The sequence below is a fragment of the Brachyhypopomus gauderio genome, chromosome 9 (assembly GCF_052324685.1).
Source record: "Brachyhypopomus gauderio isolate BG-103 chromosome 9, BGAUD_0.2, whole genome shotgun sequence".
Lineage (NCBI taxonomy): Eukaryota > Metazoa > Chordata > Actinopteri > Gymnotiformes > Hypopomidae > Brachyhypopomus > Brachyhypopomus gauderio.
Window position 1 is genome coordinate 20,979,899 of NC_135219.1, and position 22,004 is coordinate 21,001,902.

General features: G+C 48.8%; 1 protein-coding gene across 1 annotated transcript in view; it reads left to right on the forward strand.

The window, feature by feature from the left end:
• man1a1 (mannosidase, alpha, class 1A, member 1) overlaps positions 1 to 22,004 on the forward strand; it is a 78,746-nt gene that overhangs the window by 33,708 nt on the left and 23,034 nt on the right. The window contains exon 5 of the mRNA XM_077017882.1: positions 19,252 to 19,346. Coding sequence (XP_076873997.1) covers positions 19,252 to 19,346 — 95 coding nt within the window. The remainder of the gene's footprint in view (positions 1 to 19,251; positions 19,347 to 22,004) is intronic.

Genomic DNA, 22,004 nt, shown 5'->3' on the forward strand with positions numbered 1-22,004 from the left:
CAGTGTAGCCCCACGTGCCGTGACCCTCAGCTGCCTGAAGCTTCTCCGTCTCCCAGAGTGGGCGAGAGGACTCCTGCTCCGCACCTCCTGTGAGGAGCCATCTTTCTAACGGGTTCAAGCACATGTGGAGGGTAGAAGCAGTTTCAGAAACCTGAGGTGATGAGAGACTCGTGGTGTGTGTGTGTGTGTGTGTGTGTGTGCGCACAAAACCCTCTCGAGTGCAGCGTGTGTGTGCGCGTCTGTCTTCAAAGCACCGCGTGGCGAGTCTGTAGGTGGGATGGCTTGAAAGCCGTTTGACAGGGCGAGGGTGTGAAGGAGAGTGAGAGAGTGAGGTCACTTCTCACCCTTCACACTTTACCTCACCACCTAGCGAGCGGAGGACAGACGTGCAGCGCGACACGCTGGGGAACGTTTTAAACGCGACTCCGCCGGGCCGTCGGCCTGCACGCTTGCCTGCCACTCAAAGCAGCCTCCACCCTTTGATGAAATTTTCATTAGCCAGACTAAGCAGACATGGCCTACACGCAAAACACACACTCCCGGACACGCGTGTGTGTGCGCCCGTGCGTGCGGGGACTGTATCCGAGTGAAAACACACAGTCAAAGTGAAGACGGGGAAGGAGAAGTCGTGACATCCCTCTGCGAGCGTCGTTTGTGGTCCGGCCAGTCATAAGCCACTTCCCCACGCCAGCGGGTAACACGCCCGTGTTTAGAACCGTATGATGAAACCCTGTTAAGTGCAGGTTCCCCCGTGTGTTGTAGTCATGTATGTAGCAGATAGCGTGATGTTTGAATAAACAAACCATGAAGGTCTAATTTGTTTGTGGTGGGAGAGGGAGGTTGGTCTGCTATAGAAGTGTTGCTGCCTTTCAGGAGAACAAGCGAGGTGTTTATCCTGATGGGCACTCATCTGTGTCCTGATGAAGCTGCTGTATGCGCTGCTCAGCCCTGTTGCTCAGGCAACGTTTGAAAATTTTGGTAATATGTGTTTAGTAACTGATAACTGTGGGGTCGTACCACATCTGTCCCAGGAGAAAGCTTGTTGGCAACTTTGGGTAAACATATTGATGACGGAATAAAATCAGGGAACCGGAAGACTTAATGCACATGATTCATTCACCTGAAATGCCCTATGTTTCATCACTGCGCACATTCGCTAAATGTTTTGCATATTTTGGGTCTCGCTCCGAGTCAGGCCCGCTTCACGAGGGCACCCGCTGCCTCCTCCGCCCGGGCTGTGTGAGCGATGGCAGGACAAACGTGTCCCGATCCTCATGTCCCGTCCGATTCCCCCCCGGTCTGGTTATCCAGCGCCGACGAGAGCAGCCTGGCACTGGGCCACCTGTCAGGACCCAGTACTTAACTCCCTGATGGATCACGTATCGATCGCTGCAGCACCATTTTCCTTTTACAGCAGGGCGGGCCCAGCCAACACGGCCCGTGCAGCTCCACGTCTTTGTGGAGGTTCAGAGTGGTGGGGGGGGGGGGGGGGGGGGGGGCATTCGCTCCTCGTCTCTCCCTCATCTTCACTGTCCCGCTCACACCACAGCGGGGGGCCCTCCAGTGCTTGGTGCGTGTCAGCTGCTACAGATAATCACAGTCAGGCTTTTGCTCGAGTGGCTCCAATCGGGTTAGCGCCATCAAACCCAGGAGATGGGATTCCTTTTAAAAGCGCAGGCCTAGAGCTGAAACGTCTCCCCAGCCGTCGACCTGCCTCACCTTCAGTGCAGGTTAATTTTATTCTACCTTTAGTGGAGCAATATTCTTCTTGGTCACGACCTCACGTGTTACGGTTTGAAATCTTTATGGCACAGTAACCTAGTATTAAAATATGGTTTCACCATATTAATTGACAGTTTTAAAATGCACCAATGAAAAATGTTTCTGGTTTGATTCGTCCCCCCTCAAAAGTCCCTGTATATCCTTTTTCACATTTCACAATGTTTGAAATGGCAAAGCTATGCCGTTTCACTGCTAATCAAACATAATCACACAAAGGACAGTCAGACTGAAAAGTTGGCAATGACCATAATTAAAGCATACAGTAATGTACAAGTCTGTCTGTCTGAAATCACATCAGAAATGACGTGCTAATTAATTAAAGCCAAAACAATTAATTAGTAGTTTTTTGGGGACGTGGCGGCTTCTCAGCAGGGGTTCCTCTCCTCGTGTAACGTGTTGCTTTCTACAGGAGACGAGTGAAAGGCCCTCGTCAGCTGTGAAAATGTACATGCACAGCTGGGAAACGGACGATGTCTGTGCCAGGTCTGGGGCGTCTGGGCCGGGTCGCGGGCGTCTGGGGCGTCTGGGCCGGGTCGCGGGCGTCAGGGCCAGGTCAGGGACGCGATGGAAGAGATGGACGCTCTTGTGCGCGTTCGCATAACGGCACTCGGATCTGAAAGGCAGTTGACTCCGTTGCCGCAGTAAGGGGTGACGTTCAGTCACCGTGGAACGGATCAGACGTTGGTACACTACCATCGTTAACACTCATTGTTAAGTACTTTATCAGTACAATGAAGAGCACTTGACATCTTTGTTACTTTTGAGTTCAACCTATGTACCTTTTGGCTTCGTGTGTGTGTGTGTGTGTGTGTGTGTGTGTGGGGGGGGGGGGGGGGTATCCATTCTAATCCCCCACCTCTGCCACGTTTTCTTGCAGCCGGGTTCTTCTCAGACACTATTAGAGTGAATCAGAGCTCATTAGCAGCCTGTGGGCTGAGGGCTCCTTGCTCCTGCTTAATGCATCTCCTGCTCGTGTGATTAAAAATGGGGCCCGTTTCACTTGTTTACGGTGACGCATCATGGAAATTAATCATCCTCGCCCCAGGTCCACAGTCATTTGTTTCTGTCATAAGGCGTATTTACTGTAAACAAGGAAAACTCTCGCTCGCTCTCTCTCGCATCCCCAATTAGGCGCGGTGCTGCATAAACCCCTCGTATCCTTAATGACGCCGGCGGCTGATGAGTGACGGGCCTCCTGTGACAGATCCACAATGCTTCTACCATCCTCCCCCCAACAAAGGGGAGTGTGTGGGGTCAGACACGGCCCACCCGATTGGGCCAATCGGTCCTGCCCGCCACGTGTTGCTTATTTCGACGGTTTCTCCATGATGGCGGGTGACGCAGGACTCGGGATGGGCTCCATAGGAGGAGACACACCGGAATAAACGAGGTTCAGTACAGCGTGAGTAAGAAAAACATGATGTGTTGGGCCTTGTGTGTTGCTTTTTGATTCCTTTGTATGGGCTTGGTAGGAAATTGCTTGTGTGCTGCAAATTTACGCTAACTGGTGCCGGTGTGGCTGTGGTGAAATATTTCCCCCTCAGTTGCAACATGACAAGTAATTGCCTTTTTGTATTTGTTTGTCTTCCTCCGTGTGGGACCTCTGAGAGCTTCTCTCCGTGTGACCCTTCAGTAGAAGAAACTCTGTCGTGTTTATTTAGGAGGAATTTGCATAAACTGGTGTATTTGGAAACTGTTTGAGCTTTCACCCTGATGAAGTTATAATGTCTCCAGCAGGACTTAATCGGAACATAATCACTACCTGCAAGGCTTTCTCTCATTCTCTCTCTCATTCTCTCTCTCATCCCCCCCCCCTCCTTTCTGGGTCTTACCTGACTGACGGGCCACATTAGAGTGGGTGTAGAACAGGGGGAGGGAGCTCGAGGTCTGCCACTCTAACAGCTGAAGGCTCGGTCCATGTGTGCAGGCTGAGTGCACACACACCGCGAGAGGCCTTTCAGCAGTCAGTCCTGCGCTGGACCGGAGCGATCTCTATAGCACTCCTGTTAGCGGGAGAGGGCCCCTTTAATTAGACTACGTAAATTAGACTACGTAAATAAATAATGCAAAGGGAGGAGGGAACAAAAGTGCCGAGTGATGTGGCAGGCCCGTTTTGTTTTGATGCCGGGCCGTGAGGTTCGAGAGCTCCTTCCAGCCTGACCTTACTCTCGCTGTCGGAGTCCGAGCCGGCTCCAGCTGCCACTCGTCCAGAAATGTCAAGATCTCTGCCCCGCGCCGCCCCGCTGACATACCCTGTAACGCGGGCCGTGTCGGGCCGTCGGCGCGTGGAGCCTCGTGGCATTACGATGAAGGGTTTTCCGAGCTGCCAGAATCCCCACCCACGCCCTATATTCTTCAAAGCCCAGGAGCCAAAGAGCTGGTGCAGTGCCTTTTTTTCCCCCCACAAAGGGTTCCTCCAACAGTTGCCGCTTGTTTTCATCCTTTCAGTACGCTGGCATGTGCTCGGTTTGTGGAGGCACGTGCCGCTTCCTGTCATTAGTAAGAATTTAAGCAGAAGCTCATTCCACCGCGTGCACGATCGCCCAGCCAGTCCCGCAGGTTCTTCCTGTCTTTCTGGAGTGAGGCGCTGTCTGGCTATCTCCGCCTCCGCTCCGTAATGCCTGGCTAGCTCCCTTGATTGTTCTCAAGTGGCAGGAATTAAGAAAAGGCGAATTCACTTTTCCCCAGCTGATCGCGAGCCGTGAGGGCTGGAGGACCTGTTTTTGGTGAAACCAGAGAATTGTCGGCAAGGCAGGACGACCAGGAGAAGCTGCGGGTGTGTGTGTGTGTGTGTGTGTGTGTGTGTGTGTGTGTGTGTGTGTGTGTGTGTGTGTGTGTGTGTGTGTGTGTGTGTGTGTGTGTGTGTGGGGGGGAGGGGGGTGGCTTCCTGTTTGTCAAGGAGCCGATACCTAGGTGCAGAAAGCCGTCCGATAGGTGCAGCCTGCGTTCACTTCCCCAGCTGACCCCAGATATCAGCTGACTCAAGATATCTTGCAGGAACGTTTTGGGACCTCCTAACTGCCTCATGCTTACCTCATTACTCATCCTTTTTAATATTATTATTGTTATTTTATCGAAGGTACTATTAATATTACCCATCTTTCTTCCACATGGCAGTCATGCCATCACAGTACTGGGCCCTAGCTGTTTTTTTCCAAGGCTGTGAAGTCCTTGAGCTCCAGACCTCTGGGCAATCTCGGCAGGGCCAACCCCGCACGAAAGGTGCCGCTAGGGGGAAAGAGCAAGCGTCTCTGCCACGTTAATTACTCCACATTACCCGGTAATTACAGGAAAAAATTATTCACCGCTACCAGATGAAAAATGGGCCTATTCCACAAATACCTACGAGGAGCGTCGTGAATCATGCGCGTTGCTTTATTGAAAAGAAATAATCCATTACAGTGACAAATGAAGCCGTTTTCTGAGAGGAGTTATTAAAACAGCAGCTTGGCACGCTAGTTATCATTCAGGGCAGGTTTAATGAATCAACAATCTTTTATTTACCCTTTTCACAAAGGGCCTTGTCCATCAGCACAGCTGACCCACAAGTCTTCATTCTAATAAGGGCAAAATTAGCATGGGCACATCAGCTTTTGTTGAACCTGGCATGTGGGTCCTCTGTGTGGAGCTAAAGCCTTGTGGGTTGCTCCAGGCTCGATCGTCGTATTCAAATAAACAGAAGTTCGAGCCAACAGAGCGTAACTGACCCTCTCTGGTTAGGATGGACGGCCTTGTCTCGCTCTCCGCCTCATGTCGCTATGATGCGTGCTCATCTTGGCTGCCTTGTCGGGTCTCGTGTGCGGGATTGGACGGCTAGAGGCCCCTCCTCAGAGCTGGTTGGCTGTTCTGCGACATCACCCATGTCATGGAGGACGCACGCATTGGCCCCGCCTTCCTGGGCCCAGAAGCTGATAATAATCACGCATCCACAACGTGCCTCACTCATGATTCATACTGAAATGCATTTATTTATTTACTTATTTATACAGGCCATATAACTATCAGAAAAGTGTAGCATGCTTCGTAGCTCTCTTAATCATAGCTATTAATTATGTTAGTTGTGCTGGTTTTGGTTTAATGCAGGCAGAGCACACTCCCATCTAATAACCTAGAGCTGGGTAGGGAGGGGCTAAATCTCGGCTCAAATCACTGTCCAGGAGGTGGGGGAGGGGCATATTCAGCAAATCTTGTACATAGACATTGACACTGACTGAGCTACCCCCCCCCCCCCCCCCCCCCCCCCCGGAACTCAATCTCCGATCCCTCAAGATGGCATTGACCACTGGAGGTCACGTCTCTTCTCTTCAAACTGGGTTTAAAATGGACAAGAGAACAATTCTCACAAGACCAGTGGATCCCATCATGGAATCTGCGGTTTTAAGCTGATATTTTTAATATTTAAGCATTCATATTCTCTTTTGATGGTAGTTCCTCTGTTGTTTACTAGCCTGATGGCTTGTTGGGCCATTTTATACAAGAGTAAGCCAAGAAATCCCATTCAGTTACAGTGGTAAGAAATTTGACGTGGACCAGCGACCCTCACCCAAATACTTGCTGGAAAAAGTCTTGGGTGGCTGTGTTTGAGGATTATTAACAAGCTGTGTGGAGATCTGCATGGGCATCTTAAACAGGCCAGCAGGCAGACTCCAGCGGCCTCTCTTGTGTTGTGGTATTTCCCCTGTTGCGCGAACCCTTCCACTGTCTAGTCCCCTCAAACTCGCGTAATTGGATTAGCGAAGGCAGGCTGCGTGAAGCGCGCGGGCATAATCCCCAGCGCTAATAAACCTTGGGATTTCCAGCCGCACGGTGCCGTTTGGGTTCAGAACCGTTAGCGGTTCGTCATGTCCTAACCTGCAGCCCAGATGAGCCTGTGCACCTTCCCTTCCTGCGCCCTGTGACGCAGGACTTCTGGAGTCTAAAGCCGCTGCTTTTGCGTTTCCCAATGTGGGAAGATGAACTCTGCAAGCAGCCCTCAACTTTCGGCGCACGGGCAGGTCCGTCAGGGAGGAAAATGGCTTTGGCACTGGCATCTGGCATTGGCTAGGATTGCTGTGGATTAGGGAGGCTCATTCAGTTAAGAAATGGAGATTCTCTGAAAACTGTGGCATGTTTCTCTGAGATGGTGGCCCTGCGCCAAGCTCCTGCTTGATATTTGTGAAAATTGGCTAATTCTGTGCTCAAAATGCTTTCTGACAATGTCCACAGATGGAATCTAGGGCTCTAACCATGCTCCCCGTCTCATTTAGCTGAGGCCTCATTTATTTACTCTTTCTCCTCTAATGGGAATGTAAGAGATTCAATAATGTCTCCATAAACATTTTTCTTTATTATTTTGAGTGGCATGCCTCATAGCAGGAACATATTCATCTGTTTTCAGGGTGTTCTCTGATAGACTTCTCCTGCCACAAAATGCACGTCTAAACTTAATGCATCAAGTCTCGTTGTGACTAGATGCAAAGTGATAAAAGAAGAATAAAGCCACCTGTAATGCCACCTGTAATGCCACCTGTAATGTACATTAAGACTCCTGGCCCACACGGGGAAGCCCAGGGGAACAATTGCGGCTTCTTGTGACATTGTTGAGCGTTATTGGAGAGATGTTATCGCATGACCTTGCCGTATTTGTGGAGATGGAGTTGAACTGCTGCAGTCAGGTGTTCGCCGTGTTGATTTAATGATCTCCTGGATAGTGCTTATCAGGTGGTGCAACTGCATTTGTTGATAACGGCATCAGCAAAGGCTTTTGGGTAATTGCCGAACATGTGTTCCTTGAAGCACATTTAAATCCCTGCCACAAATGCCTACATGTGCATACACTCATGCGTTTGCATAGAGCAACCTTCCAAAAGACCGCGAGAGAGGAGGACTGTTCAAACGGTGGCCTGCGTTGCCTGCGGGGACTTGGTTAATATTTATGAAGAGCTCTAAACTATTTACCCGCTCTTTGAGGAGAACCCTGCCTTGCCTCCCGATTACATCAGCTGCTGTATGGAGCCGTCTGCGATCTAATCCCCACATGTACTTGGGGCGGGTTCTGCTACCTATGGGGGTTACTCGGAACGGCGAGGCTCGTTTGGAGCACCGCGCCGCCGATAAGGAGATCCGTAGGCGAGCACCTGGAAACTCCTCATGTGTCCGCTCCCAATCAGAGCGTTCCCTGGCCTTCTTTGGCTCCTCCAGAAGGGTTACGCTAGATCTTGTATTAACGTTCATGTCACGTTCGTGGATTGCACATCTCCCAGTTGGCTTCAGCTCCACGTCACGCAATGGCTCTTTGGGAGCAACACGGAACGCGGCAACTTGAAAGTGGCCCGTGGCGGTCATATTCAAATGAGGTTCATTTGCTTTCGTGTGCACCGATAACCGTGCGAGTTCCTGATAGAATGCCGACACTAATTACGGAGTGAAGACCTTTCAGGAGGAAAGCCAGGCAAGGCTGATTCTTCCCTTAAAAGGGGTTTTCCTTGAAACCTGATGAGCCTTAATGACCTCTGAGGTCATCACACAAGGCTGAGAGATACTTGACCTCTTGAAAGAGCAGACTGATGGAGAATCTTGAAAGATGGGGTGCTCCGAGGATCAGTAGGTATCAATCGTATTCGCCTTTTTATAGACCAAGCCCTTGCTGGTAAGGCTTTCATTGGAGCCGGTGTTTCAGTGCTGCTGTTGAAGACATTTCCAAACTGATGGGATAAGTAAGATCATCGGTGTCCTTGCCGAAATCTATCCTCATAAGATTCTTCACCCAGAGAGTAGACATGGGGGTCGGCGGCTGGGTGTTTGTCAGCCGACATGTCCTAAACCATACTTTTGGTGTTGAGAGAGAACCTCTATGTGTCTCATTCTCTCACTCGCACATCCTAGTTATCTGGCAACACTGATCATTTTCCAAGCAAGCCTCTCCAAGGTGACCGAACCTCTACGACAGCAGGTTGTTCAGCTGAAGGCTGAAGTGATGTGGCCCTTTCAGCCATTACACATTCATCACGGCCTTTCTACAATATTGAAGCTTTACGCCGACACTAATTCATTCAAGTCCCCACAAATGCTGCCTGTCCACGCAAGACAAATGTGCGAGTGAATGGGATGACGGCAAAGGCTCTCGGCGAGGTATCTGTTCAATGCAGCAGCTTGAATTGCTCACCAATTCAGTGGTGAATGGGGCAAAACTGTCTGGTCTCAAGAGAATCTCCGCATTGCACGGCTACGCGTGCCTTTTGGTGCCTTAAGCAGCACTGTTTCCGCCGTGGTGAAGACGAGCTCCGTGAGCAGCCCTTCCAGCACGTGGGTCATTCTGACGGGGAGGATAATGGTTTGAGCGTTTGGATCAGGTGTTGACTTGGGCTCGTGGATTCGCACAGCTCATTCGGCTAACAGTTCTCTGAAGCTTGCAACATGTTTCTCTGAAAAGGTGGCACCTGTGTCGAGCTCCTCTTTGATATTAGTGAAAATGAGCTAATTCTGCGTTCAAAATGCTTTGACAGTGTCCACAGACGGGACCTGTGGGTTTAACCACGCTGCCAGTCTCATTATCTATAACATTCCTTTTAAATTACAAGTATTTCCACTTTACAGCTTTTGCTGTAGCTTCGATAAGTGATGTCTTGCACTTCTATTGTATTTATCCCCCCCCCCCCCCCCCCCCCCCCCCCTCTAAGTGCAGAAAGTTGGCAAGTGTCTCAGAAAGAAATAATTTAAAAGGCTAGATTAGGAGCATCTTTGCTCAGGAGCTGTGTGTGCGTGTGTGCGTGCGTGCGTGCGTGTGTGTGGAGAACTGGTCCAAAGTTGACTTTACTGATGAGCACAAGTTTTGTGGTATTAACCTTTGGAAGTGCTAATTGGTGCCCAACAAATTTTACTATTTTTTATTTAAGAAATATCTGACTGCAGTTTTTCTTAAATGTGTCCCACATGAAAGAGAACATGTGGTAGATATGTGGTGCAATATGCCAATTAGCACATCGATCTTTTAAGCAGTCATTCTATTGGTTTGTGAATGTTACTTCGATGTCCAGTAATAAAGTGGATCCATGTTACAATGTGAAGATGCATAAAATGGTCATAAAGGGACAGGCATAATTAGCAACAATACTCAGGTAGGCTGAGTATTTTATATGTAGAATCCCCCCCCCCCCCCTTCGATTTCTGTTTCTATGTCTAAACACTGGCTTCTCCATCCTGCACCTGACTTGCATGGTACAACTAATTCAATTAATATCAAGCCTCCATGGCCTCGTTTACCAGTTGGTCGGAGGAACTGGGTAATGATGTCTCCTCTCCTTCCTGTTTTTTTTTCTCCTCTCCCTGGAAACATCACACATTGCACAATACCCATAAAGAGGGAGTATTAGATTTTAGTACCCACAGACCGTTGGACGTTCACGGCTTGCATAAGATCTTCAGGTCCTTCCCCAATTGAAATTGAACGTTTTAGTTTAGCTGCGTTTGTGGTTTTCTCATCAAACGTGAAGCGTCTCCTCTCCTTCTCCTGCTTCCCCACTGTTCCTGGATCAGCTTTGTTCCACCGTTGCTTACAGCTGGGTCCCAGACGGCCAGAGAGCTTTCTCTCCTCGGGCCTTAAAAGCCCTTTCTATCGGCCCGTTCCATTCTTACTATTCTGCGCACCCACCGTTTCTCTCCCCCAGACCTCATTTGCATGCGAAAGGCTGAGGTATGGCTCAACTCAAATAACAGCTTCCCTCCTCAATCCAGCTCTTGCAAAAGAATTAAGACCAGCAACGAATGCAGAGGTGGCCGCGCGTCGCCGAGCGTGCGGGTTTCGGGTCAAGAACGCCGGGCCACTTGTTTTGCATGTCGAACACTTTCCTCCTCACCCTCTCTCTCTCTCTCTCTCTCTCTCTCTCTCTCTCTCTCTCTCTCTCTCTCTCTCTCTCTCTCTCTCTCTCTCCCCTCTCTCCCTCTCTCCCTCTCGTGCAACTGATCACCCAGTGCCGGACTGGTAAGCGAACATGGGGCAGCAATAGGATCTGCCCATTTCCCACTTCCCCAGCCGACCCCTTCTTCTGACTTTAAGAACACGACGGCCCCACGTCTCTCGGAACACATCCATTCGGCTTTTGAGGAAATCAGTTATTCCCGGTCCGTCCGTCTTGCCGCAGTGCGTGTCCGCAGGACTGACCTTGCTGTTAGTGGCAAATCAGTTAATTAAATGCAACGTGCGAACGACCACGTGCGCTGATATCTTGGCAAGTTGCACCTCCACTTCTGCCAGACTCATTCCGGGCTCCTTCTAAACAAATAAAGAGCGAGGCAATGAGCCGTGTGTCCCCTCCTGCTCCGCGCACTCTTGGGGGCGTGGCCGACAGTGCCGTGGAGTCGTCGTCTTCGCTCTCTGAGCGAGGAACCCTCTCCCTTTCTGGTGTGTGCCGTCGGACACGGCATGGAAGAGCCGTTTCAGAGCGGGCTATCCCCACCCAGCGTCTCCACATGTTTGCTGGTAATGTTCCCTTTTTTTTTCTACTTTGGCTCACTGAAGGATTTCTGCAAGCACCAGCCTCGTCTTTGCTTGGTAACAAGACCATGAAGGAGCCCATAATGAATCCACATCTTGAACACATTATAGCTTTTTGTTTGTTTGTTTGTTGACTTCCCCTCCAAGAGGAAAGATAAAAAGGAACGTGCACTCCATTGTGGGCATAATTGGCCAAGAACGAGCTTCGTCATCTCCACTCTGGACAAGAGGAGATCCAGGGGTGGAGGAGCTTCACAAGCCCCCCCCCCCCCCCCCACACACACACACACACACACACACAAAACCAAAAAGGATAAAAGAGGAAAAAGTCACATTTGTTGTAGATTTACTGGCGCTAATGTTAATTGAAGCAGGTCAGAGGATAAAAATGATAGAATGGACCAATATCCATATGGTGGTAGTAAAATGGCTTTATGATGCTGGTCATCACAAATGATTGCAGGTATGTCCTTAAACAAGATAAATCAGACAGTTTCTTTTTACAATGAAATGTTAGTTAGAAATTGCGCATTTATTTATATTCATAAAATGTGCCCTGAAATCTAAACAAATTTTACAACAGTCTTGTATTTACTGAAAGTGCTACAGCAGCATTTAGCAAAGGTGCAATTTTCTATTGCATGTGTAATAGTATGTAACACATTTCCTTAAAGGAAAGAAACCTTACAATCCCAATGGGGGGAAATAGATACATGGAAAATGGAATGAAATTTGAGACAAATAAACCAGGTTTGCCAGGCCCCCCCGGCACTGAGCTGCTGTGGTGCTAGACTGTTTGGAGCAGAGGCCCGTTTCACTGACCATCTCATCTCTCCACAGCACTATCTCAGTCCATCCTACTCCACCACCCCTCCCTCTCTTTGAGAAACACTGAGACACTGGGGGGGGGGGGGGGGGGGGGGGGGGGGTCTTGCTTTTCTGAGAGTTGGAATACATCACTATCACTTCACGTGAGTGGAGTAATTGCTTCTGAGTGCCCTTTTCACAAATCCCCCGCAAGTTCGAGGGCGTGATCTGTTGTGCCAGGCTTTTAAATTCTGAGCAACTGTGCCATTAAGTGATCACAAATGACGTTTACAGCCGAGTCGGTACCGGGAACAGTTAGACGTGTGCAGATACTGTAATAACAACCTGACGCTCTGCCACACTTGTGCTTTATAGGCCAGCTTTAGCTGTTCATTAAAGGACAGCTTTACTTGTGTTCTCATGGCTGACCTGCTTGCTTCGTCTAGAGCTCGTTGACTGCAGGCAGAGGTTCCAGCATCCCTGTTGGGGTGTGGGGCACTTGTGATGATTGCCACTCATTCACCTTGCAAACACCAAACCATCGCTTCGACAGCCCATGATGTCATCGAGTCGAGAGATGCGTATAGCCTGCATATTGTTTCTAAAGCTGCCTTTTCACTTCCCGTTGCCCAAATCCCCCCATCCGCGCACCCCATGCCGGTCGGTTCGGTTCCTCTGCGCTCCGAAGTGCTGAGCCAACACGGGTCGCAGCTTTCACTTCCCACTCACTAATACTGTCTGACCTTGCTCTCTATAGATGGGACTTTGTTTGATCAGATAATAGCTTCCTCCCCCAATTAATCAGACCCAAATGAGGCCTGCAGGAGCATCTGTGGAAGCTGCACTCTGTTTGATGAAAATTTGAGCCATTGCTTCCATTTAGAATATAGTGTATTGGCAGAGTGGTGGGTGGGTTGGTTTGTGTTGGCTCCCCTCCCCGTTTTATTAGGCCACTCGCATGTGTGGACCGGCGCTGTCTGCTGGTGATTTAAACCCTCAGAACCTTTCGCTCCCCCTCTCTGTTTTCTATTCAAGATCAGCTACATCTTGTTTTTATGCTGCCTTAGTCGTCAGGAACATTAGTCATGAGCGATGCTATTGGATTGTCTTGAGTGCATGCCTTTTATATAATAATGCCTAGTTAAAGACACTGCTAAAAGCATCATAATTAAACACAATCTATACTGAATGTATCTTCATAGATGTATGCGATTTTCATAAATAATACAGCTGTACATTGCAAATACCGGGTAGGTTAGACTTGGCATATTCAGTACATTTTAGGTAAGAACAGATACTGCAGATTACTTTAAAACTTGACGGTAACAGCATTCTCAACTGATTTCTATTCCTGTCTCATTTTTAAATGACCGTTTTATGATGCCTGATTACCCCGCAGCGTAATAAATAACCTCCTCTTTTCTCCTGGTTTAGAGCGCATTACTGACAGCTTGTTGTTGTGTAATAGACGTACTCTTCCCGTTTACTCTAGGCAAGACTAACCATGTGTGATGAAAGGAGAGCGATGTTATCGAAACGCACTTGGAATTTGATCAATGAATGTGCCTTGTATGCCTAATATGCAACGTGTACACCACCTGTACAATTGAGATGTGAAGAAATATCAGCTACTGGCCTATGCACAGAAGAGTTGTGTTGACAGACTGTTAGCTAGCTAGCTAACTTAACGTCACTTAGAACTAGCCATGGTGCAAGTCATACTGTGATTACTCCGGTTTTTTAATTGTTGCCCTTGATTACACTATCATGTTTCAGGTAGTTCTCCTTGAATATGAAATAGACTTTTTTTCTGGTTTGTATGACACTAAATATTACTAGCTTGTTCTCAGAAGACAGAACTAACATCTCTAACTGGCTAACCAACTAGTCATAGTGTCAGTCATACTAAGTGTCGGTCAAATAAAAAATGGCATAAATAGAAGTGGTTAATGCAGTTTTCCTGCTAGGAAATCAAGGAGAGCAGGACTTTTGAAACCGATGTGGCAGTTCACCAACCATAGGGGGAGGGCCAGGTGGAGCTCCGGTGTACTGCTTGATCAGCTCCCTACAGACTTGGACAGTAATTTGCTTAAAAAGCCCACAAGGGTCTTGGGTCAGCCTGCTCTGGTATCATTATTCATCTTATTTAGACAGTCAGGCCCTCTCCTGGCTGCCCCAAAGGACATAAACTGTGAGCCTTGGGCTCAGGAAAGCACACCAACTCTCACACCTGATTTATTTCTGTTCTCCTACTCCGCACAACATGCTAATATGGCCAAGAATCCGTGTTGCTAATAGCCACCTGTTAGCATAGACCTGTTTGCTTGTTCTGCAGCTTAATGTATATATGTATAGTGTGCGAGATCTAATATCATATACGTGTGTGTAATATATAGTTGAGTCCACGTGTTCAGCATCGTATCCAGAGGCCGGCTTCGAAAAGAGACGCACGAGTGCCTCCAGCATTGCAGCAGTTTGAAGAAGTGGGAGGTCGGGCCGTCAGTGCTCAGACCATATGCACCACACGCGGCATCAACCGTCTGCACAGCTGTCGTGTCGGAAGGAAGCCTCTTCTGAACCAGACACACACGAAAGCCCACGCACGGTTTTCTCTAGACAAGCAGTCCAAGAGCATGGATTACTGGAACAGTGTCCCGTGATCTGACAAGGCCGAGATAAAACTTGTTTGGCTCAGACGGAGTCCAGCATGTGCGGCGGTGCCCTGGTGAGGAGGGCCGATATAACCGCGTCTAGCCTACAGCCCAACATGGGGGTGGTAGCATCGTGGTCTGGGGCTGAGTGAGTGCTGGCAGCACTGGGGAGATGTTTGTAGAGATGTTTGTAGAGATGTTTGTAGAGATGTTTGTAGAGATGTTTGTAGAGATGTTCGTAGAGATGTTCGTAGAGGGGAAACGTGAATTCCAACATGTCCTGGGACATTCCGAGACCGAGCATGATCCCCCTCACTTCATAAACTGGGCCGCATGGCAGTTTTTCCAACATAACAACCACAAACTGCCTTGAAGGTCTGGTCTGGTCAAGTATGTCTCCAAACCTACACCCAACCGAGCACCTGTGGGGCATCCTCAAGTGAAATATGGAAGAGCACAAGGTGTCTTCACATCCACCAGCTCCATGATTTCATCATGGAGGAATGAAAGAGGATTCCAGTAGCAACATGTGCAGCTCTGGTGAATTCAATGCCCAAGAGGGTTAAGGCAGTTTTAGATAATGGTGGTCACAAAATATTGACCCTATGGACACAATTTGTACATGTTCACAGTGAGGTGTACTCTTGTGTTGCCAGCTATTTGGACATTAATAGCTGTGTGGAGTTATTTTCAAAAGACTATCTAGCAGTAAATCTATACTGCTATTCGAGCTGTACAATGACCATTATATCCAAGACTCATTTCTATAGTGTTGTCCCATGAAAATGTTTAACAAAATATTTGAGATGCTTTGTGAGATAATGTGTATCTAATATAAATACAGTATTGTGCACAAAATTTAGGCATGTATGGAAAAACCAATTTGCAAAGTAAGAATGCAAAAAATTGCAGTGTTAATAGTAAGTCATTCCCCCAACAGGGATGCTGGAAACCTCTGCCTGCCGTCAGTGAGCTTTAGACAGAGCAAGCAGGTCAGCCACGAAAACACTAGTCAAGCTGTCTTTTAATGAACAGCTACATTTGGCATATATATGCAAGAACACAATCAGGTTACTACAGTATATGCACACACATGAATAAACAAAAGAGAAATCTAAATAAAATCATTATTTAGTATGACTCCGTGCACTTGCATGGTCATGGATTATGTAGGATTATAGTCACGTGTCATGGTCATGGATTATGTAGGATTATAGTCACGTGTATGATTAACCAATTATACCAAATAGGTGATGACCTCTTTGGAGGTTGAAACGGACAGAAACACTTGAGTATGCAGCTTAAAACTGAGCAAGGAACAGCCAAAGGCTACTATAGTGGCCTATAGTGGGTTTCCTCTCGCAGGTCGTACACCATGGCCAGACTGAGCACAGCATCAAGACACGAGGATGCTATACCACAAGGTCTCACACGGGCAGAGAGTACAAACGCAGACTGGACTTCCAAGATGTGGTGTACAACCTCTTTTGAAGAAGCTCAAAGAAACCGGGCTGCACTGAGAACTGTATATGCAGCTGTCAACCAAGGAAACCTGACCACAGCTGTCTGATTGGCTCCAAATGTATTCTGCAGCAGGTCAAAGTTGGTACACGCATCTCGATTCCCTCTGTCACGGACACAGGGAATTGACAATAAAGAATCATTGGATCTTGAATACCTTTGACATGGAAACAAGGCCAAGCATACATTTAATGTCACTAACAACTATCTTCGTTATAAAGAACAAGAAGTCCTTGAAGTGATATGGGACAGAGAGCTCTGCTCTCTGCACAATATTAACCATTGGAGGTCTGGTGGCCTGCCAGCATCGATGTGATTGGGAGATTCTTGTGTCATTATTAGAATATGACCAATACATAATCACTAAGTATTTACCCTTCACGGAAAAAGGCAGAAACCTTTCTTTCCTTATTCAACATGCTAGATGTGGGACATCGAATCGTAAGCTAGCTTAGCAGTCTTCAAGGCCTCGAGAATGGTTAGCCAGTTCTTCTTGGTCGCACCTTTCTGCAGGCCTGTTAGCTGGCTAACTTCTCTGTGTTGCCCTCATCATATGTGCCCTTAGCCTCCTTGCTGACTTCATAGCCAAGCTATAGAATCACTGCTGCTGTGGCATATATCAACTGGTCACAGTAGAGATCGTTTGTAGCGCTGCATTCACGTCCTGGCTCCTTAGAGCCAGTATGACTCCATTTCTGTTGCTCATCGATAAAAACATCGGCAAATAACGTTAAGATAACGTTAAGATCCTTGCCTTAGGGACCACACTGGGAACGCCCTCACCTTGGGTGGGCCCAGCAGCACTGCGGGTGTGATCAGAGCTGTTGTTTCATGGTGGGTGTAGTACGTTCTATGGTGGAGGGACGGCTCCAGGTCCCCTGGGCTCTCTGAATTGCACACGCCCACCTCGCTGCTGCGACCCCCCCCCCCAGAGCGAGCATGTGTGTGCTCCCGTTACGCTCCGCTGGGGCCCTGTTGCGTGTTTGACATCTGTGGACCTGAATCGATTAGCATAGTGATGAGTCTATTTTAGGTAATGAACTTTGTTGGAAGTCTTTGCGTGGTTCCCTCAGCCTGTCTACGTGCGTGCGATGTTCATGCCGTTCAGCTGTGGTTCTAAAAGGCAGGACAACGGCCCCGTGTTTACTATTGTCGACATAACCCCCAAACAGAAATCTAGATTCAATTAAATGCCGTTAACGCATGGCGGCATCTCGTGCATCAGTGTGACTGGTAAAGGCCCTGTCCTGTTTTTAATCTCTTACCTTTTTGTTTTCGAGTGTCCACAATTAAAGGTAATGGAGGGGTAGGGGGAAGAGGTTAAATGGGCCGGGACCTAAACGCGGAAGCCGATTCAATCCCGAGATGCTTGAAGTAGTAATGGTGGCAACCGTTGCCATGGTGGGATTCCGAGCATTCCATATGACCTACCCCACTCGTGTGTTCCAGAAATTTGAATCTTTTTTATTACTTATTTATATGTATTTTTTAAAGCTAGGAAGTACATAACGTTTGTCGTCTTGGCCTGTGGGATGAGGCCTTATTCGATTGCTTCCTAATCAGGTTGTATGTTTGCCATGATGATAGCCAGGCTTGTTCACTCTGAGGCCAGGACTTTACCCCTGGGGGCTTTATTATAGACATTAATCAAAGTGCTCCACAGCTCCTCATAATGCTGAGATATTCATGTACCTTTGGTGTGATGTGTGTCATCAGCCCATGAGCACAGGAGGTTTGGGAGGTTCTCTCTGACCTCTGGGAGACGGGAGGATCTAACGACAAGGCTGCAACACACACACACACACACACACACACACACACACACACACACACACACACACACACACACACACACACTTATAGTGGCTGGAGGAGCAGAACAGACGGCCTACTTCACAGAGCACCAGTCTGGGGAATTCAGCTCTGAATTTAGTGCCACGGGTTAACAGCTGACCTTGGGTTGATGCACCAAGGACAGGCACACAGAGCTTTGTGTGTGTCCGCGCGCGCGTATATACATACAGGAAGCATTAGTGTGATTCGCGCTGGCTCTGTGATTGGCTGAAGCAGCTATGCGCTCTAGTGCGAGTGCAGCAGGTATCTCTGACGAGCTGAAGCGGTGATCAGCTCCATTTCCATGAGGTGAAACCCCTTTTGCTTCACTGCTCTGATGCCACTCCACCACTTCATTTGCTCAGCTTCAGTGCTTAGTGCTCTTTGGACTAAACCGTCACGTTTGGCGCTTCACACTCCTCATATCCATCTCGCCTCAGTTTCACTCCTCGTACCGATCGTCATCAGCGCTGCTTTAAAGTGATTGGTTGGGGGGTTGGAGGGGGAGGGACGTTGTCGCGTGTGTAGTGATGTCATCGGTTGTCAGGAGATGGACGTTCCCTGTGGCCAGTGCATCTGAGCGTTGATAATCTCACCTTGACTGTTAATGCGATGGTTTTATTTTTCTCCTTCCCTCTACCCTCCCTATTATATCGATGTCCTTTTTGTCCTGCTTTGGTGACTCTAGTCACGAGTGCGGCGTCTCCCGGATCCGACAGGGAGCGTCCGCCTCCCTCTGCGCGATAACATCGGCGGGCCAGAGGGCTCGGACGTCGGCCTCCTGACCACAGAGCGCGGGAGACCGGCGGCGGCGGGCGGGCGGAGATGACGGACAGCTCGGATATGCAGAGCGGCCATATCTGATCTGTTGTTATCTGCCAGGATTTGTGGTGTTGAGGCGGGCCTGTGTGCAGCACGCGGGCAGCTGACAGGGAGGGGGGTGTCGGTGAGAGGGCAGCGCAGATCGAGGGCAGTTGGCAGACATCCATAGGTTGGGTGCTTCAGTGGATTGGTGCAGCTTCTCGGACAGCTTCTTTACTGGAAGACTGATGAGTCTCTCTCTCTCTCTCTCTCTCTCTCTCTCTCTCCTCTCTCTCTCTCTCTCTCTCTCTCTCTCTCTCTCTCTCTCTCTCTCTCTCTCTCTCTCTCTCTCTCTCTCTCTCTCTCTCTCTCTCTCTCTCTCAGGTGTTTAGGAGGAAAGCTGTAGAGCTGGGAGAGAAGTTGTTGCCTGCGTTTAAAACCCCCACTGGTATCCCCTGGGCTCTTCTCAACCTTAAGAGGTGAGTCACACATTCACACTCCTACTATCACTCTCAGTCTTTCCTTCACTTCTTTTTCTTTGTTAATCTCAAAGGGCTACCAGTACCTCATAGATTATATTTCCAGTCTTCACCTAATGCATATTTACTCTCTGCTTCCTGTAGTACACATTCACATTTTTACTGTTCACAAAACAATTAGTCTTTTCCTTATTATTATTTTTTATCATGGATTGCATGTAGTGCTATTTGCTTTTCTTAATTTTTTTAATTTTCTATAGTACAACATAAATCTCCTCGTTTGACTCGACCTCTTTCAACTGCATAAACATTGCCACCGTGTGTCTTCTAAGCCAACACCAGCAAAGAGGAGACGCTTAATTGCAGGCGGAGGGGATTCCGTCGTCCATCTTGTGTCTGGTTAATCGCGTGCTTTTGCCCAAATGGATAGACGTGCACATCTCGCCCGCCAGCTGCCCGTGTTCGTGCGGAAGTCCCCCCCGCGCCCAGGCGGCCCAAACCCAGCTCCGTCACGCTCTCACTCCTCTATGCCCCACTGTGATTTTAAAACCATACAGATTTACCTACGCTTTCAGCTGAGGGCGAATTTCGGGTGGGGTTTTTTTGCCGTAGTTTGCGGTGCGGTAATGTGGACGAAAAGTGAGTTCTGCTTCTTATTTAACGGGGCCCAACAACGCGGCGTGCTAATACCCTGATTTTGAACTGCAGACGGGGGGAAAACCGTGTACCCGAACGGCTCAGAATCCTAGCGTTGCGTAGCTATTACGCATGCTAGGAACTGTGTTGCAGGAAGAACAATCCCACTGTTTACCAAACACAGGCGCCTCTCACAGACAACCACCCCAGTGATCAAAGGAAACGGGGCTCTGTAGTACAGGGAGAACCACGCTCGCGGTGCCAGCATGGGAACACGGGAGTGTACTGGCTTTGTCTTACACACACACACACACACACACACACACACACACACACACACACACAGAGGAATGCCTCTGAAACACCTTTGCAGCGTGCCTAGCCAAGCGGAAGGAAAGCATAGCTCAATCAACATGCTGTGTGATGCCCCTGAGGAATGTCAAACCAGCAGGACAGGACAGGGGACCTTTCCAAAATTCACTTTTTCAGAGTTTCAGCATTTGTGGAGTGAAAAAAAGTTGGTGCAGTCACTTACTTTGTAGGGTGCCTGGGACAGAAGCATGGGGTTCAAGCTGTACAGATTGTACTACATCAGATGCAGGGTTGTTTGAATCATTACACCCTCCCTCTGAGCATAGCCACACCCTTCCTCTGAGCATAGCCACACCCTTCCTCTGAGCATAGCCACACCCTCCCTCTGAGCATAGCCACACCCTCCCTCTGAGCATAGCCACACCCTCCCTCTGAGCATAGCCACACCCTCCCTCTGAGCATCTCCACCCAGCACTTGAGCCTTGTTTCCTTCCCTTGTCTTATGTGGAAGCTAAAGGTTAGGGGCCCCAAGGTATGATGGTAATAATAATAGTAATAATAAAAATACAGAAAGGCCCTGCAGCCTGCCTCTTCCTGTGAGGCCCCGGAGTTTTAGACTACATGAATGTAGTTAGCGAAAGTTGTTCGTTTAGTTAGCCAAAGCCAACAGCCAAGGTCTGAGGTGGTTAATCAGGTGCTGGGAACTGAGCTGGGAACCCTAAAGAACGGTATACCCTTGTGTAACTCAAAGGCAGAAGACGAGAGGTAATACTCTACCACAAACGCAGCTCAGCAGATGGGCTTAGCTCTTCAACCACAGCAAGAGCTTAATGTACAAACTCTCACCTCCGGCTGGTGATGGCCGTATGCACGAATCTGGAGACCAGATGGAATCCACGAGACAGAACTTTGTGGATGAGGATTAGTTTATCTCCACTCTCGGAGTAGTCCTAGAAGCAGGAGCCAGTACTTGGTTTTTGAAAAGGCCTTTCTGCTCACGTGCTGAAAGTTAGCGCCATCAAGACTTTGGCCCACTTTTTTACCGGCAACTCTCCCAGTTTGATCCTTTTTGCTTAGATATTAGCATTAACCCAGTTTGCGGAAAGCCAGAAGCCGCTTGCTGCCCTGCTCCGGCAGGGACGTGATTACGGCGTGTCTGCCACGGACTCTCATTATCCTCCTTCCGCGTGGCACTCCCACGGGCAGCCGGTGACGGCCTGAGCTGGGGGAGGCAGGGAGGCAGGAAGGGAGAGAGGGCATGCGGCAGGTACAACCTTGACCCAGTTTGGAGCCAGGCGGTACCGAGACTTCACGTGGGATGCCACCTCGAATCACTCACGCCTCGGACAAATGCACACGTGCCCATGTCACCTCTCCCATATGCCCCTCTCCCATATGCCCCGCTCCCATCTCCCCGTCATGTGCAGTTCAAACCGCCCTGCACAAGTTTTGCTCCACAACCTCTCGTACTCGATCTCTCCTTCACTCTGTAGTTCACTAATCTCTGAAGCAAGAAGTAGATTAAATATTGAAATGTTTTGCGACATCAGAAGTTCAGGCTGCTGCATTAAGAATGAAATGGCAGCTTTCAATCTTGAAACAGACTGGACGTTCAACTCTAGCGAGAAGCCATGATTCCTAATTGCCTTCAGCTGTTAAATAGGGAGGAATTCGGTCATTATTGACACAGGGCTGAAGATCGATCGAAAC